At 36.5% G+C, this 16,634-nt stretch overlaps 1 protein-coding gene across 4 annotated transcripts in view; it reads left to right on the forward strand.

Moving 5' to 3' along the window:
- The window catches only part of KIF6 (kinesin family member 6), a 121,951-nt gene that overhangs the window by 26,978 nt on the left and 78,339 nt on the right, over positions 1 to 16,634 (forward strand). For all 4 annotated transcript variants that reach the window (XR_004306483.1, XM_032443233.1, XM_032443231.1 and 1 more), the window contains 5 exons: positions 4,474 to 4,560; positions 6,796 to 6,899; positions 13,788 to 13,893; positions 14,757 to 14,889; positions 16,389 to 16,601. Coding sequence is in view for 3 of the 4 variants with exons in the window: in XM_032443233.1 (XP_032299124.1) it covers positions 4,474 to 4,560; positions 6,796 to 6,899; positions 13,788 to 13,893; positions 14,757 to 14,889; positions 16,389 to 16,601 (643 nt within the window). In the remaining variant the exon portion in view is untranslated. The remainder of the gene's footprint in view (positions 1 to 4,473; positions 4,561 to 6,795; positions 6,900 to 13,787; positions 13,894 to 14,756; positions 14,890 to 16,388; positions 16,602 to 16,634) is intronic.

The raw sequence follows: 16,634 nt of genomic DNA on the forward strand, positions 1-16,634 counted from the left end.
GGTAAAACGACAAAGAAAGGTACCATTAAATTGCCAACCAAGTGAGAGTGGTTTCACAGACGGGAGTAAACATGTTGTACAGGGAGCGGAATAAGGGACTCATTGCTTATCCCATTCAAAAGCTAATGTTCGCGCAATGGCGCTTAGAAAAAAAAGTCAGGGTTGATTATGCTAAAAACGACGCAACGTCTTTCCTTATATAAAAGCCCCATATGGTCCAGTGACGATAAACCAGTGGGAATGGTGGCTGGACGGGTGAGATTACCGTGGGCGTCTGAATTGAAGTTACGAATCTCCATTAGAGTGTGCCTCGCTGTATCCTGAAGACATGGCTTAAGAACTATCCAGTATGAATTAGGAGACATCGAGAAAGAGCTGAGGTGTGATGCAGACATTGAGTAATTTCTAGAGACTATTGTAAGCAATTTTCATCCGCATTGGGCTGTCCAAAAATGTAGGCACCACAGTACTGCTTTACTACTGAGAGAGGTATTCAGTATACCTGGAAACCAGTCTTACCTCCAGGGATGGAGAGCACAGCCCAACAATTTGCCATGGATTGATCCGAAGCCTGTTTGGGAACAGGGTACTCTCCTGAGCACCTTGCATGTATAGTTGATGACATTGTGGTGTGGGGCCATACAAGAGCAGAGCGTTTTCAAAAAGGGAAACAGATAATCCAAATTCTTTTAAAGCTGTTTTGCATTAAGAGCAGCAAGGGAAGGGGCCTGCCCAGGAAATCCAGTTCCTAGGCAATAAAATGGCAAAGTCGGACGTCGTCACATCCAGTCAATGTGAATTGACAAAATCCACTGCTATGTCTCCCGCCCACAAATAAAACAGGAGACCCATTTTCGTGGGAGTAGTGGCTTTTGGAGAATGTCATGTCCCAAACTTACAGCCACATAGTGAGCCCTCTTATCAGGTACACGGAAGAAGAATAATTTCTCATGGGTGTCCTGAGCAAGCGATCAGGCTGTTTGACAGATAAAACAAAAATAGCCGTGCCCGTGGCGCCTTCGGGGCCAAAGTACGGACGGAACAGAAGGTGAAAGAAACTCCTCTACACTGCTGCTCGGAGAGAAGGTCCCACTGGAATTGTGGCCAAAGAGCCTACGGAGAGACCCGAGGCGACCCCTAGGATTTTTGGGTCGACATTATAAAGGTCTGAGCGAGCGCTATCCACTTCCCGACTAGAGAAGGAGATCTTAGCCGGTATGAGGGGGTTCGGTTGCATGCTTCTTGAAGTAGTTGGGATCAGAGTTCAGCTGTCTTGCACGGTACTCGTCGCTTGCATTGTAATAAACTGGATGTTTTAAAGACAGGTATCCCTCCCCCATCATGCTACTGATGCCCTTTGGAGTAAGTGATTTCATTAATTACTGCAACGAGCTCGAATGGGAAATGACTCAGCCGTCCTGGAATTCTAAGAAGTGATCATTGGACTGGCGTGAGAGTAAAAAAATTGAAACATCCACCTATCAGACAGAGGTATCACGTGCTAAAGAGGCACCACCATACAATGAGCTTAATCCAGAAAAAACGAAAAGAAATTTCCGCTGTTCAACAGACGGATCATGTTCGTATTGTAGGAAGCATCGCAGATGGAAGCCTGCTGTATGGAGCCCAACACGAGACAAGTGTGCAGAAGCCACGAAGTAAAGAGAGATCAAGTCCAATTCGCAGAGGTAAAAGGTGTTTCAGCTGTGCTTTAGATGTGGCTCGAGACGGAGAGGTGGCCAATGCTTCATCTTTATAGCCTGATTCATAGGATGGTGGCAAATGCCTTATGGGGGTGGTGCAACAGTGGGAAATAAGATAATTGGACGAAAGGGTAAACCTGTTGGGCTGCTGAACGTGAAAGAACATTGCTGCCCGAATAGGAATGGCATTGTTGTAAAGGTGGCGCCATGTAGATGCTCATGTGCCTAAAAGTAAGGCTACTGAAGAACACTAAAAAAACGCATCAGGTTGATCGAGCTGCCAAAATTGAGGTGGCTCAAATAGACTTGGAACTGGCAAGAACACAGGGTGAATTATTCTAGCTCGGTGGCCCATCGAGACTTCAGGTCATCAAAGGAAGGGACAACTATAAGTGGAGGCCGAGGGGTGGACTTAACTATGCGAGCTATTGCTCAAGTTATCATGAGGACAGCACCTACATTAACAAGCCAAGGGATGAAACCTATCCTTGGGCGGGAAGGCGCGACTGGCAAAAGTAAAAATATGAGAGGAATGCGGGTATATATCACCCTTGACAGATCCCGAAATGGGATAGGTATTACTACCAGGGACACCACTGGTGAGGCGAACCACATACGCAGTACCCATGCACCGCCAAAACACCATATTAGGGTTGAAAAGCAATCCTGTTGGCGGCATGGCACTCCGGAAAGTAATTGAATCAGAATAATGGGACCCATTTTAAAAATTCCCTTGTAACCGACTTGGGCCAAAAATCATGCAATTGATTGGATTTAACCATATTCCCTATCATGCACCAGCTCTGGTGAAGATTGAACATTCAATGGGTTATTGAAAACTAGTTGAAAGCAATGCGGTGCGGACGTATAAAAATTGGGAGAACCATTTAGCAGAAGGCCACCTGGTTGGTCAACACTCGAGGATCTAGTAATCGTAATGGTCTAACAATCCCAGCTCCTACGTCCGCTGAGGGCGATAAGTTCCTGTAGTACACATAAAGACGTGTGGTTGGAAAAAACATTTGGGTCCTTCCAGCGGTCGGAAAGGGCAAACCTCTCCGGGGTATCTGTCTTTGCCCAGGGACCCTGGGTGCACATGTGGGTGATGGACAAAAATGGGAATGTTCAATGTGTACCACAAGGGAATTTGATGTTGGGGGAGTGCAGCCAATGATTTTCCTGTAGATATATAGGTAGAGTCTCAGAAAATATTTCAAATTAGGTACAGAATAGTTCAATTAGGTATAGGACTTAAGATAGAGTGGATTAATGTTAAAGGAAACATTTTTCTATATACCTTAATTAGGCATTTCTGTAAGCAAAGTTTTCCATCTGATCTATATCCTGCACTGGCCATGCAATGTGTAGAGCACACATGGTAAGAAGTATAAGTCAAAAGAAATCGGTGGTGGGCTGGGAAAGGAATGAGTGACCTTGATGTGGGGGACGCCTACTAGCGCTGCCTTTCCCTCTTAACCGCTGACGATGTTTCCTTTTTGGCAGTTTTGCCATTTTCTCAAAATTAATAAATAGTAATTAGGTTATAGAGTTTTGTTCTCAACTTAGGGATTTGTATGGAATAAATATAGATTGTTGAGAAAAAATAAGGTTGCTGATTATTCACAATATACATATGAGTGTGTAAGTATGTATAAATATAATGTAATGAGTGTAGAATAAGGGGTGGAATGTCATGGTTAAATAATTTTGTAATTTTTGCTATCAGTATTCCACATCATAACATCATATAAAGCATGAATAATTTTACTGAATCTGCAACTTATCAGAAGAAGACTACATCTCCCAGGGAAAACACGAATGGGTATGGGACCTGGACTCTTATATTAACTCTGTCGCAGAACGACCGAACGTCTTTCGAGTTCTGGGTTAGGGGAGTGTGTGGAGCCTTCAGCCGTTCGCGCTAGATTCACAGTAGGCCTCTCGGTTAACGGAACTCATTCTCTCTCCTATTTTGCTTGATTCGTTAGCTCAATTTCAAATTACATTGTATTATATTGTTGTTTATCCTGTATTTCGATATAGTATTTAGTAAATAAGTGTGCCTCCTTAGATCGTTGCCGCTGTTTTTCTTTTCCTAATTAACTTTTCCTTTCGGCCTAGGGCCCCTCTGGGCCTACGCCCCCTGTCACGGACGCAGGTGGATTTTTAGTTCAAACCGTGACAACCAAGTAGCTGTCAGTTTCCTCCACTAACTTCATTGTGTGTTTCTTTACTGTTCTCCTGCACTCTGACATAGCTTACATCTCTGGAAGTTCTACCTGATATCATAATTCTACTATATGTCTCCTAGTTCCAAGTTTCTTAGCTTGTTGCTTATTTGACCAGATATTCCATTCTTAAACCCTTCGCTTCTTTTCTCATTTTCTTTTACATATGTTTCTCTAGGCCCAGATTTGCAAAAAAAAAAAAAAAAAAAAAAAAAAAAGGATTTTTTTTCTTAGCATTTAAAAGATTTGTTGCCCCCCGTAAACAGTGTGGCTTTCTTATCCTATTTTGCCAGCTGGATACTCATTCAAAACTGGGGTAGAGGGGATTGGGATTGACTGAGACAGTAAAATATGGCTTGATGGTTTTTATCTGAGTATCATTCATCTGATAATCTTTTCCCCTTAAATTTCTATATTTTGGAATATGAAATGTCAGATTGTTTCTGTGAAATGCACACAAAAAGAAACTTAGTTCAGTAATGTCATCAGCAGTCTGCTGTAGTTGCAAGGTGTTAAGATAACTGAGTTTTTTCTTTTTCTAGGAATCTATATCAACTTGCAGATTTGCGCAACGAGTTGCTCTTATTAAAAATGAAGCAGTTCTTAATGAAGAAATTGACCCCAAATTGGTGAGAAATGTTTAGGGGCAGAGGGAGGGATATTGGTTGATTTTCATTTTAATGATCAATACTAATCATGGTTTTTTCAGATGTAACTTTCAGTCTTTTCTTTAAAACAACTACAGTTTTTACTTTCTTTTTGGAGATAACTATAATTAAACATAAAACCCCTGAAGGATTTCTGAATGAATGATGACATTCATTATTATCTTTGAACTGCTTCTTTTAGATTTGTAATTTCTAAATCATACCCACACAAAATTGGATGTCCCTTGAATTCTTTAAAAATCTACCAAAATTACTCATCACTTGGTAATGATATTTTTTTCCTCTCCTTCAATTATATATGCGTTACCTTGGATGGAAGACTTTAATGCATTAATTATTTTCACAATGGACAGAACACTAAGCATTGCCACATAAGGTTTCTTCTTTTAGTATGTGTAACGTAAATCTGCTTTATTGTATTTTAGCATTTGGTTAGTCTTTTGAAGTATTTTATTTGTTTCTAGCTTTTTATATGTTGGATATGTTTGAAGATGTAAAGCTTTTCATTAAAGACTATATTTATAAGATTTTTTTAGATTATTTAATGTAATTTTCAGCATCATATGAAAAAATATTTTTCTTTTAAGTATTAAATTCATTTATTAAAGATTGGTCAATTCAGCAAATTATGGCAGATAATGATCTACTATTGAATCAGCTGGGTTGCATGTTATATACCAAAGCTCTTTTCTGACATGGGAGATTTGTGAGAAAATGTACACTTGTCATTCTGAAGCTGAATACATAATGAAGAATTTTTTTGCATTCTCTCTCTCGCTATGACAGAGATGTCAGATGAAAAATAAGTTCAGGGTCGGTTTGTTTGTTTAACTTTGCTTTCCTACAACAATAAGAACAACAGAGAAAAATAAAAGGCAATAAATATATATTTCTGTGTCTTTCCTTCTTTGCTTTATAGTAGCAAATCATGAAAAACTGTCCTTTCATGGCCACAGAAGTCTTTGAGTTGGAACACATACAGGCTTCTGACCATTTACTACATCCTGTAGAGTTACATTCCACAAGTTTGGTATGTCTTGCTCTGCTGGATCATTTAGCAAGTAAAGCAAAAGAGGACTCAGGAGGATTACAAATCCATCCCCTCTTATGGAAAAGGCAGAGGAACACAGATATCTAGATTTTATGTGGTTATGTGCTCACTGTAGAATTTGCTGCCCACCTTAACTACCTGCAGTGTATTCCCAGAGACCTTGTCCAAATGTCTGCTCAAGCAGGACACTGTAGAGCTGATTGGCCAGTGCAATGTCCAGAAGTCTTTTGAATATCTATGTACTTATATCCATCTAAAAATTTTATTGGACTTTTGATTCATTTGAGCCATTGTAAAGTTATGTGTTCTTAAAATAATCAGTCTTAGAGCATCCAAAAACTTGTTCATTCATGTTTTGGGCTTGCATATTGTCTCTGTTTTGTAGAATTTATCTTTATAATGGTAATGATTTCCAAAATATCTATTCATACAGTTTTTTTTCCTTAACTATAGTCTCCTGTAATAAGCTATTCAAATGTAAAGATCTTTTACAGTTCATGTTAGCTAGGAGACATGGCTTAGGGGTTTTTCTGTAGGTATGGTAAAGGGAGGATGGTTGGACTAGTTGATCTTATAGGTGCTTTCAAACCTTGTGATTCTATGATTCTATGATCATTACTATTCATAATTCACTTCTCATTATGTTGATTTATATTATTCTTAGGTAGTTAGCAACTGATACTTTGTACAGATAAAGCATGCTCTAACTAAATAGTGTATTAGTGCATATTAGATTAAAATACTAAGATACTGTTTTGGAATTCCTGATTCTAAAGGGAAGGGGGATATCACTTTTGGTGTGTAGTTCCAGTTTTAAGTGTGTTTTCATCACTAGTAGGCAAAACTAAAATTTTTGCTCTTTATCTTCCGAAGGCAAGTTATTTTTCTTTCTGTAAAGCCATGTCTTCTAACACAAAGTTTACTGAGTCTGGATGACTTGGATGACTTTCCTTGTTTTTATAAATGGAAAAAGGAAAAGTGCTTGGATATATTTGTTTCAGCTGTTCTTAAAGAGAAGAAAATGTTACTTTGCTTTTCCTCTTTATTTCAAGGAAATATTCCCTAAACTCCACTTTCTAGTATAAAAATCATAACCTAGCTAATCATTTTTAGGTGATGCTTGTTTTATGCTTTTCTGTTTGTAGATGATTATTCAGCTGAAAAGGGAGATCCAAGAGTTGAAAGACGAGCTGGCACTGGTGACTGGCAAGCAAAGAACATCACAGCTTTCACAAGAAGAGCTACTTCAGTAATGGCTTACATTCCTTTAATTTTCTTTTGTGGTGATAGTTTTAATCAGTTTCTTTGTTGGTATAAATATTTAAATTCATCTCAGAGTTTAAGTTCTCGGAGTGAGTACTAAAGTGAGTTTATGTGCCAAGTTAGAATGACAGTTTGCCATGAAAATCTGTATGAGGCTATTGGCCTTGCTTTTGAGCCTCAGCTTTGAGGAACTGAAGTAAAGTAAATGCAAGGAATGGAAATGCCTGTCAGATGCCAGGCAAAAAGAAGTGTTGTATAATAGTGTAGAATAACAAAAGCAGTCTTTCTCAAAATTGGATATAATATCTAAGTAAAATTAAATAAACATTTTTTGTACTAAGAACTATCCTACTGCAGTGTTAGTTTGACATACGTCAAGATAAAGCTTGCATTTGTAAGAGAAAATTCATCAATGCCCTAAAAGACAAATATATATATATATATATTTATTATTTTTTTTAACTGAGTATGCTATTGATATTGCATGAGTGTTGTAATATCTTTCAGCCTTTTAACAAAGGATCAGTATGGAATGTAAAAATTTGGTGTGCAATGTAAAAAATATTTAAGCAGATCACTACAAAAATGTATTTCCATGGGAACTACAACAGATATAAAGAGAATAATGATGTGACTTGATAGAAGAAATTCTCAGTTACAAAACATTTTTTCAATGTAGTCACTACCATTACCTATGAATTTTTCACCACTGAACAAGAGCCTGCATGCTGCACTCATTAAAAATCTACACCAGAGGAGGCTGTCACTACTGAAACACCTCCCACTACCACATTATGCTCATATCCACTGCTGTGGAGATTAAATCTCCATAAATGTTCTGCAAGCATTGACAAATATCAGAAGGTACCATTTTTCCATGTGGAGAAATTGAGTTCCATACCTGCTTCATACTCCCTTCCATGTCAGACACCATTTTGTCAGACTACCACCTGTTGTGCAGCAACAAAATGTAACAGAATATCGATAGGAAGGTTAAACCTCTGTTATCATACCAACAAAAATCTGCCTTTGATGTTGGGGGCTGACATAACAACACAGGAGGTGCTATCTTTGGAGCAACCCTTGGGTATAAAGTTTCAAAATGGCTACACTCAATTCTCAGTTTCAAAAAACTGGTTGATTGTGTAGGATGAGTCTATTTAATATGTTTCCCTCATTTTTATAAAGCAGTACTATCTGATGTGGGATTGTTTAGTTTGATGTAGAAGCCAAAATCCTGCTTGGTTTTAATTTAGTCTGGAAGTGGCCCAAGTATTATCCAGGAGATTATGGAGGCATGCAAGTTATCATTCTTCATTGTTTTGTTTTGATTTGACTGGTTTTAATTCAGAAATGAAATGATATCTTTGTCAAGGATGAGAGGATGGATAGCATTACACAAACATTTCTTTTAAAAAATTAATCTCTTCTCAACATAGGCATTTACCAGTATAATCTTCCAGATAGAAAAGTCAACCCAGTTCCTACTGGGTTAATGATTGCAGTGTTTGGGTAGTACTTAGTGTTTGGGATGTAGGGCTAGAGCACCTCTCCTGTGAAGAAAGGCTGAGGGAGCTTGGGCTTCTTTAGCATGGGGAAGAGAAAGCTCTGGAGAGATATCACTGCAACACATTTCTGTACCTGAAGAGAGGCTATGGTCTCGAGAGAGGTGGACTTTTTACATGGGCAGGTAATGCTAGGAGAAGGGGAAGAGTTTTAAACTAAGATGGAAGGTATATATTAAATGTTAGGGGGAAATTGTTTTACTTAGAAAGCAGTGAAGAACTGGCACAGACTATCTGGAAATGTTGTGAATGCCCTGTTGCAGGAGGTGCTCAAGGCTAGGTTGGATGAGCTCTGGGCAGCCTTATCTGGAAGGGGAGATTGGAGTTAGATGTGGGCTTTGCGCATATTAAAGAATAAATATAAAAATGAGTAGTACAAACAATTATAGAGTTGGATAAGGGCTGATAAAGTCATTGTTTACTATTGCTTGTCTGTGTTGTGGTTTTCATCTAGTTTTGCATGTATAATGAAGCATAAATATTACTTAACAGTTGCCATGCAGAAGAGCAGAAGAGGAAAAGGAATATAAGTGATAATGCAACATACTGTGCTGCACAAAGGCTGTTGATGTAGTCTACCTAGACTTCAGCAAAACCGTCTTATCAAGTTTTATATTAAATATCTTATTCTGATTCTTCAAGGGAGGTTGTCTTCTAGCAATTGTTCTCTGTCAATTTAGGTATTTATTCTTTGATCCTTAATACAGATGTTTAAAGGTACTGGACAGGTCGATGAAAAAATTCATGCACTAGGTACATATTTATCTTGATGTCTCTGCACAAGTTTTTATCTCAGGGGGTTTTTACTGGAAGATAAATGCCAAAATGAACTTAGATGTAATAACTATGCATGTAGAACCTGAACTTGCAATGTTTATGATAATGTAATGGTTATGATGATAGGCTTTTGATCCCTACACACATTGCAGGAAGTAAATGGTTGTGGTAGAAATAAGTATTAATATTGTGTAAATGCTATTTTATACTTTTCTTACAGTGCTTCATTCCACTTGCTTACTTTAAGAGTGTTCAGAATAGTCAGTGGTCTACTCACTGCAGTTCAGATTACTGTAATTATCCAGTTATAATGTGCATAAGCTATAGTTCGTTCTTTTTCTCCTCACTTGATCCAAAGAAGTGTCTTCAGGATTATTTTTTTAATTAATGGAAGGGGGAAAAAATTGTCAAATGTACTTTCCCCGCAACCACTGCAGTGTCACGCTGTCATCCGTTATGTTGACCACAAAATAGAAAACAAATGCTCTTGACTTTAATTGTGAATGCTATTTCATAATACAACACAATTGATCAGTCTTGTGAATAAAGCTGCAGCTGTCTAGAATTCTTACTTCATAATTCTGTGTAAAGTGGTAAGCACTTTATTCTGTCATGCTTGGTTTTAATATCTTATTTTCATAAATGTTAGACATACACAAATTCTGCTGCTCTCATTTTTTTTTTCTTGTATTTGAGAAGCATAGCATAAAAAATGCAGCTCCGCTACGTAAGCGGTTCAAAACGTAGTTCATAAAATGCTTTCAAAATGCTTGCTTTGGGTCACAGTCTACTTCCTCAGCTTTGATGGGCTGATTTCTTAAGTGTTCCTTTAAGCTAGAGAATGAATTTAGCTTAGTTTAAAGGGAAAAACAAAACAAAGCACCCTGCACTATTAAAGAAATTATATCACAGGCTTCTGTATTCTGGTTTAGAACAGAGTGAAACGGCATAGAAATGATTTTATTTATATTTTTTCATGAGAAACATGCCATAAATAAGAGGGAGAGTCCTTTATGTTGGAGTCATTTGGGGTTTTGTTGTTGTTGTAAATGAGCTCACTAGCAATTTACAGTGTGTGCCCAGAAAACTAGGGTTATGAAGGAAGCAAAGCCCTGTGCTCCAGAGCACCCACGCTCCCAGAGCCTTTGCCAACTGGAATTCTCTGGTAACAAGGATGGAAGTCCTGGCTTAGCACTTCTATTTATTAATAACTTTACCTTATTTCTTTCAGATACATATGTTATAACTGAAGCTTCTATTTTTTGCTCAACAGTCATATAATGTTCATCCTGCTTATTTCCTGGATTTCTCATTACTTCTTTCTGTCTTTCTGTCTTTTTTTTTTTTTTTTTTCTTTTTCCTGTTTCAACATTGTGACATCTGTATGCTATCATGGCATTAACAATATTGCACTATTCTACAGTATACAGCTTTAACAGTTGTGCTTAGGCTGTTTCACAAGTGGTTCCATTTACAATGCAGGGCAAATTATATCATTTGTTGATGTCAGTGTTCAATTTCTGTTGTAAGGTGGAAAAAATAGAAACATATTACCTTGCCTTTTGTCAACACAGCTTTGCAAACAGCAAGCAGAAGTTAGCAGGCTGACTGATATATGCTGTATTGGCAAAACTCAAGCTACCTTATCTGTAAAGTAAGTTTAAAATGTATCACAGCAATATTTAATTTAGATGCCCAATTTAGAATTCTGCTAAATCAATGTATTTCTCCAGAGGACATTCTTTTTCTTATGTGCTTTGCAATATTTAGTGTCAGCATCAAAGGAAGTTCAGATTCCTATAACTGCTACTTAACTGGGATGATTAAAGTGTGACTATCTTTGTTTGCGCTTACTAATTTGTTCAAATTTGTCACACTTTTGAAACAATCAAAGGACGGTTTAAAGTCATTATCAAAGATTACAACTTTACTTTCTCATGGGGGAAAAAAAAAAGTAAAGAAAAAGGAAGGAAGGGATAGAATGTGGAGGAAAGGGAAGGAGGTGATGTACCACCTACCTGACATGTTTTCTCTCTGCAAAAACTGCATGCATAGCATTAGTTTAGGGATCTTTTTCCCTGCATGAGTCAGTCTTGGCTATGTCATAGTCCTTTCCAAAATTCTCCTTGACTTACTCATGAAAAGATTCAGATCTGTATGCATTTCATCATTGGAATTAACTATTTTTAACTGTATGGAAATTCTTTGCACATGTTTGTCATGTTTTATCTGTCTTATTTCAACTTATCTCCTTATGTAAGGAGGTGGCAAAAATGTCTTGTTTTCTTTTCCTTTGTCTTCCTCTCAAATATTTTGTTGTGGCTAATAGGAAAAAAAAACTGATACGAAGGGTCAGCCTACCATCTGTCTGACTGACTATGTGACTTAGAATGGTTCCTGGGAGATAAGTGACAACTCAGAACCTACCCTTTAATTTCAGAAGCTTACCTAAAAAATAAGTGAATATTCTGCCACTTGAAGCAATAAATTATCTTGAACTCATAATTTTTATCTCTTAAAATACACTTGTTTGTGTAATTCAGTGTCATTATTTAGAGACTTGCCCAGCATTCTTTTGCAGTTTACAGGATGAATCTGAACCTCACAGCAAATTTTGTTTTTTTTTATTTTTTTAATTTTTTTTTTTCTCTGATGAGCACTGAGAAGGAGTACTTTGTTTACTGTTTTTCACAGAAAATGGATCATTGTTTGATAGTTTCATGTTCTTCCTCCTTCTGGGAGTTTCAGTTAGAAAAATTATTCTTCCTAATGCAGCAGGGTTCTGGCACTAGACTTTGGCACACTCTTGCTCCTGGAAGTGCAAGTTAGGCCTGCTGTTTGGGCAGAACATAGCATTTCTAAAAGGAAAAGTGAAGTCATTACTGAGACCCTTAGAAAATTAAGATTAACTAAGAATGGAACAACCTGCTTGTTAACAATATCATTTAAAAAAAAAAAAAAAAAAAAAGAGGCATCATTAGTTTCTTATTTGTTTGTTTCTAAGCAGAAGCACATATTTTATCATTTCCCTTCTTTGGGTAGCTTTTCCTAATTTCTGTTTTAAGAGGGCATGTAAATGTTAACCTATTATCCTTGACATAATGGTGGAAGCTCATCACTAGAGAATTTAAGGATTGATTACTCAGAACTTTTTGAAAAGAAACTATAATCAATAATTATTCAAGGAAACAGAGCATACCTAAGAACATATCTGAGAGATCAATGGAATGGTGTCAGGGCTGAACCAGAAGAAATCACTAAAACATATACGATTACCTGTGTTTTTTTAGTTATTCTACTATGTCCATGCTGAAAAAAATTCTTTAATAAAGGGATGTTGTTATATACCTCAGGATTTCTTATCATCTTCCTCTTGCCACATATGCATGCCTCTAAACAAGCAAATAAAGCAAGTTTTTGTAGGGAGTTTCCTGGGTAGGTGTTAGCATTTTCTTGCTCCTGAACATCTAGGCACAACTTTTTTCATGTCTGGGCTATTTTATAGGATTTTTTTTATTTTTTTTTTTATTATTATTATTATTATTATTATTATTATTATTATTATTATTATTATTTGCATTAACAGTCATAATTCTTGAAACATTTTTCTGTTGGAGGAAAAAGGTTTAATATTCACTTGTCTGCAACAGAACTAAAGACCAAAAGTTAGGTGCCTATTTAGAGTACAGTATGATCGGTAAGGAGAGAGTTATTCTCGACCTGTTGAAGGTAATTCAGTTAAAACCAAGAGTCTCTGTATAATTTGTTGCAAAAAGCTTTTTCTTACTCTGCCTGTGTTTATAGGAGAATGACTACTGTCTGTGTTTGATGTTCTGACTAGAAGGAGTGTGTTGGAATTGTTATTGTAGATGTAAAAATGGATAAATTATTACATGATTTACAACTTTACATGATTCTGTGGCCTAATTTTCATTCATTTCTATAAGTAGTTTAAGAATATCCTCCTGTACTAGAAATCAGTATCTTCTCCCCTCCTCCTTTTTTATTCCTGTTTGACGTTTCACACTGAAAAGCTCTCATAGCAATAAACAAAATCTTAGAACAAGTGATTTTTCTGTATGAAAGTTGACTGACTCTTGTATTGTAAAAGGAGATGGGTTTTTCTTTTACACAAATAACTGCATATTAAAAAATCTGATGCTCAAATCTTCTAAAAGTTAGGTTGCCATGTTTTCTGAAAGGACAGACTTTCGTTCATTTTAATTATGAGATGGCAACAAACCTGTAGTTTGCAAAATAAATGTGAAAACAAAAGATTTCTTCCCGAATGCCTTCAGTTCTAAAACTGTTAATTAGCACATGCAAGTATGTTTTGATATACAGTTATAGAATCTCTAGTATCAAAGCCAGCTTTTAATATCAGCAATAAAAGGTACACCATAATTGCTTGGGCACTGAAAAGAAAGGTAGCCTGCTAATGTCAGTAATCTTGGTAAATGAGAATTTGACACATTACAGACTTGACTACGTTTTTGTGATTTTTGTTTCTTAAAAATGTTATGTCTTTTCAGGTTGGATGAGTTAATACAAATATTTCTGGAAGACAGTGATCCTGAAAGCACTTTGGATGTTGAAGCAGACATGCGCAAGATCAAGTACTGCTTCACTTATTTGAAGGTATTTCTTTTAAACATAGGTGGAAATACAGCTGGGACTGAATATAAATTGAAGACATTTGCAATTGAAAAGAATCAAAGGAAATGCAGTATAGTTGAGAGATATGTAAAGTAGTAAAACTGTGAATTGCATGAAGAACTAATAGAAATTTGGAATTTAATTGGAAAAATGCAGCAGGATTGTGTGAAACAATTACAATATATGGTAAACTGTAAGAGAGGACTATAAGTTATTGGAATCTGCTCATTGCAAGTTATTTGTAAGAGGATTGATGTATCTGTGTATTCAGAGTACTACAATGTCTTTACTTTTTATAAACTATGTCAAAAGAGATTAAAAATAAGATTAAAATGCTATATCTTTGAATCTGTTGCACAGATTTAATAGTGTAAGCACTTCAACTCTGAGGAGAAAGATACACGTGAATTAGAAAGAACAGTGAATAGAGAAATAAGTAGAAGACATTATACACTTTTTCTATGTGTTTGGGATGTTGTTTTATAATACAACAACATATGCATTCCTGATATAAACTGATTGTCTTTGAATAATTAGGTCTTATTTGCACTGTTTATATCAAAAACACCATGATGCTACAGAACACTGGAGTCACACTTACATAGGATAAAGTAAATTCTACACTTCATAGTGAAGAACAACAAATACCTCTCATTCCATACATCTACCCATCCCAAACATTTGCATATAACTTGATATAGTGGCAAATTTTCATTCTCTTAAGGGTCTATACAGACATTGTTTTCAACATATTTTCCAGAGAGTCACAAGAGAGTAAATACATAGCCAGAGGTAAACTCATGAGAGCAATTTTATTTGTTTCTTTCTTCTGGTGGCTACAACAGAATCATTCAAAGATTTCTGATGGAAAGCTGCTATCCCATCACATCTGTGAAGAAAAAGACACTAGCAAAGAAGATGGAAAAGAGGAACTGAAAAAAATGAAAGAACTTCTGCAGCAAAGAGACAATGAGATCAGTATCCTTAGCAGGGAAAAAGTAATATTTGGGTTTTAGCTGATGTGGCTACAATGGTTTCTCTATGTGTGAGATAGGAGTTGGCTGTGTGAAATGAATTTCTCTCTACTGACCCCACTGTGTTAAAGCAATTACTCAGTTTCCAAATTTTATGTGGCAGGACCCTTTCTTTACACCTGCTTCTATTTCAATTGTGACCCAAACCAAAATCCTTGATCCAGGCACCACTTAGCTTTAGAATGGTCCATCCAAGATCCAAAGACTGAATAAAGTTGTAACTAAAAAACTCTCCTCAAGCAAATTAAACATTTTTTAGAATGGGAAAATCTGATGCTATGTAAAGATCAATTTATTACCTTACAAAGAATAGAATTTCCTGAAGTGTTATTTTTAGCCAAATGAAGTGCTGCTTTGGGGACTATTGGATTATGTTCCTTTTGAATTAATATAAAACTTATACTCTTTACACACACGTTTAATATATAAATTAAACCTAAGGCTTTCTGCATATAAAAACATTAGACTACTTAGATGTGCTTTGCCCATTTCAGTGCCTCACAGCAGACACATATAAGTTGCCATGAAAGTAATGTCTTCTTTTTATTCCCATGAAAACTATAACAAAGTTCACAATAGCACTACACAGTGGAGAAAATCCTCAGCTACAAAATAATATTTTTTTCCATCATAGTCAGCACCCTTAGCTATGCATTTTTGTCAATGATGTACAAGAACCTGCATGCAGCAATAGAGATGCCCCCCTGTCACTCGACACTGCTGAAATGCTCCACCTAATGCTTCACTGTGCCCACATTCACTGTTTGGTTTCCAAACATGTTCAGTAAGCGCAAATGAATGTCAGTAGGTGCCATTTTTTCTGCATGGAAGAATTCAGTGACATGCTTCTTCTTCATGCACTCTCCCATGCCAGATACCATTTTGAAAGACTGCCTATTTTCTGATATCTGTTGGATGGCAACAAAATGTAACAGAATACTGGTGGGAAGGTTCAACTGCTACTGCCATAGTGCTTATATATATGCCTCTGATGTCTTGGGCTAACATGGAAAGGCATTACATTCAGTGCAGCTCTTGTATTTCAAACGTACTTATGTCTAGTAAGCATATATGTTGTTTCCTGAAGTACAAGGAAGAAACCTGTCTAGCTGTAAGCTAAGGGTTTATTTTCTTCAAAAGTTTTAAAAAGGAGCCACACAATCACTGTCTGTTTGACTGTAAACACTTAACATCTGTGTTCAGTATGTGAATTAATTAGTGCTTATTAAAAATGAATCTCCTGTTTGGAAAAATCTAAGATGATGGGATAAAATTGCAAACAAAATTCCTAACTCTAAATTCATATTCACAGATAGGCTACCAAATGTGAATCAGATACTTTAAAAAAAGGAAAAGAAAAGAAAAAAGACCTAAAGATGAGCAAATATAATTATTGTTTTATTGAAAAGATATTCTTAATTGCCTCCTTAAAATATCTTGCAGATATTCTAGTAAACATGCTAAAAAATGAGAGGAAGAAAGCACAAGATGCTCTTTTTCAGCTCAGTGCTGCCTCTGCTGGTTCTACATCGCTGAAGCAATCTCACTCTACAAACCTTGAAGAAAGTCAAAACCCATCTAGATTTTTTAGCCTAAAAGAAGCAAAAGATCTCAGCTCTTCAGTTCACAGGCTGCCTTTTATTTCCAGAATGAAAGGTTAGTGTAAATTAAGTGCGTATTTTTGGGGGG

This window comes from Coturnix japonica, chromosome 3, assembly GCF_001577835.2.
Source record: "Coturnix japonica isolate 7356 chromosome 3, Coturnix japonica 2.1, whole genome shotgun sequence".
Taxonomy (NCBI): Eukaryota; Metazoa; Chordata; class Aves; order Galliformes; family Phasianidae; genus Coturnix; species Coturnix japonica.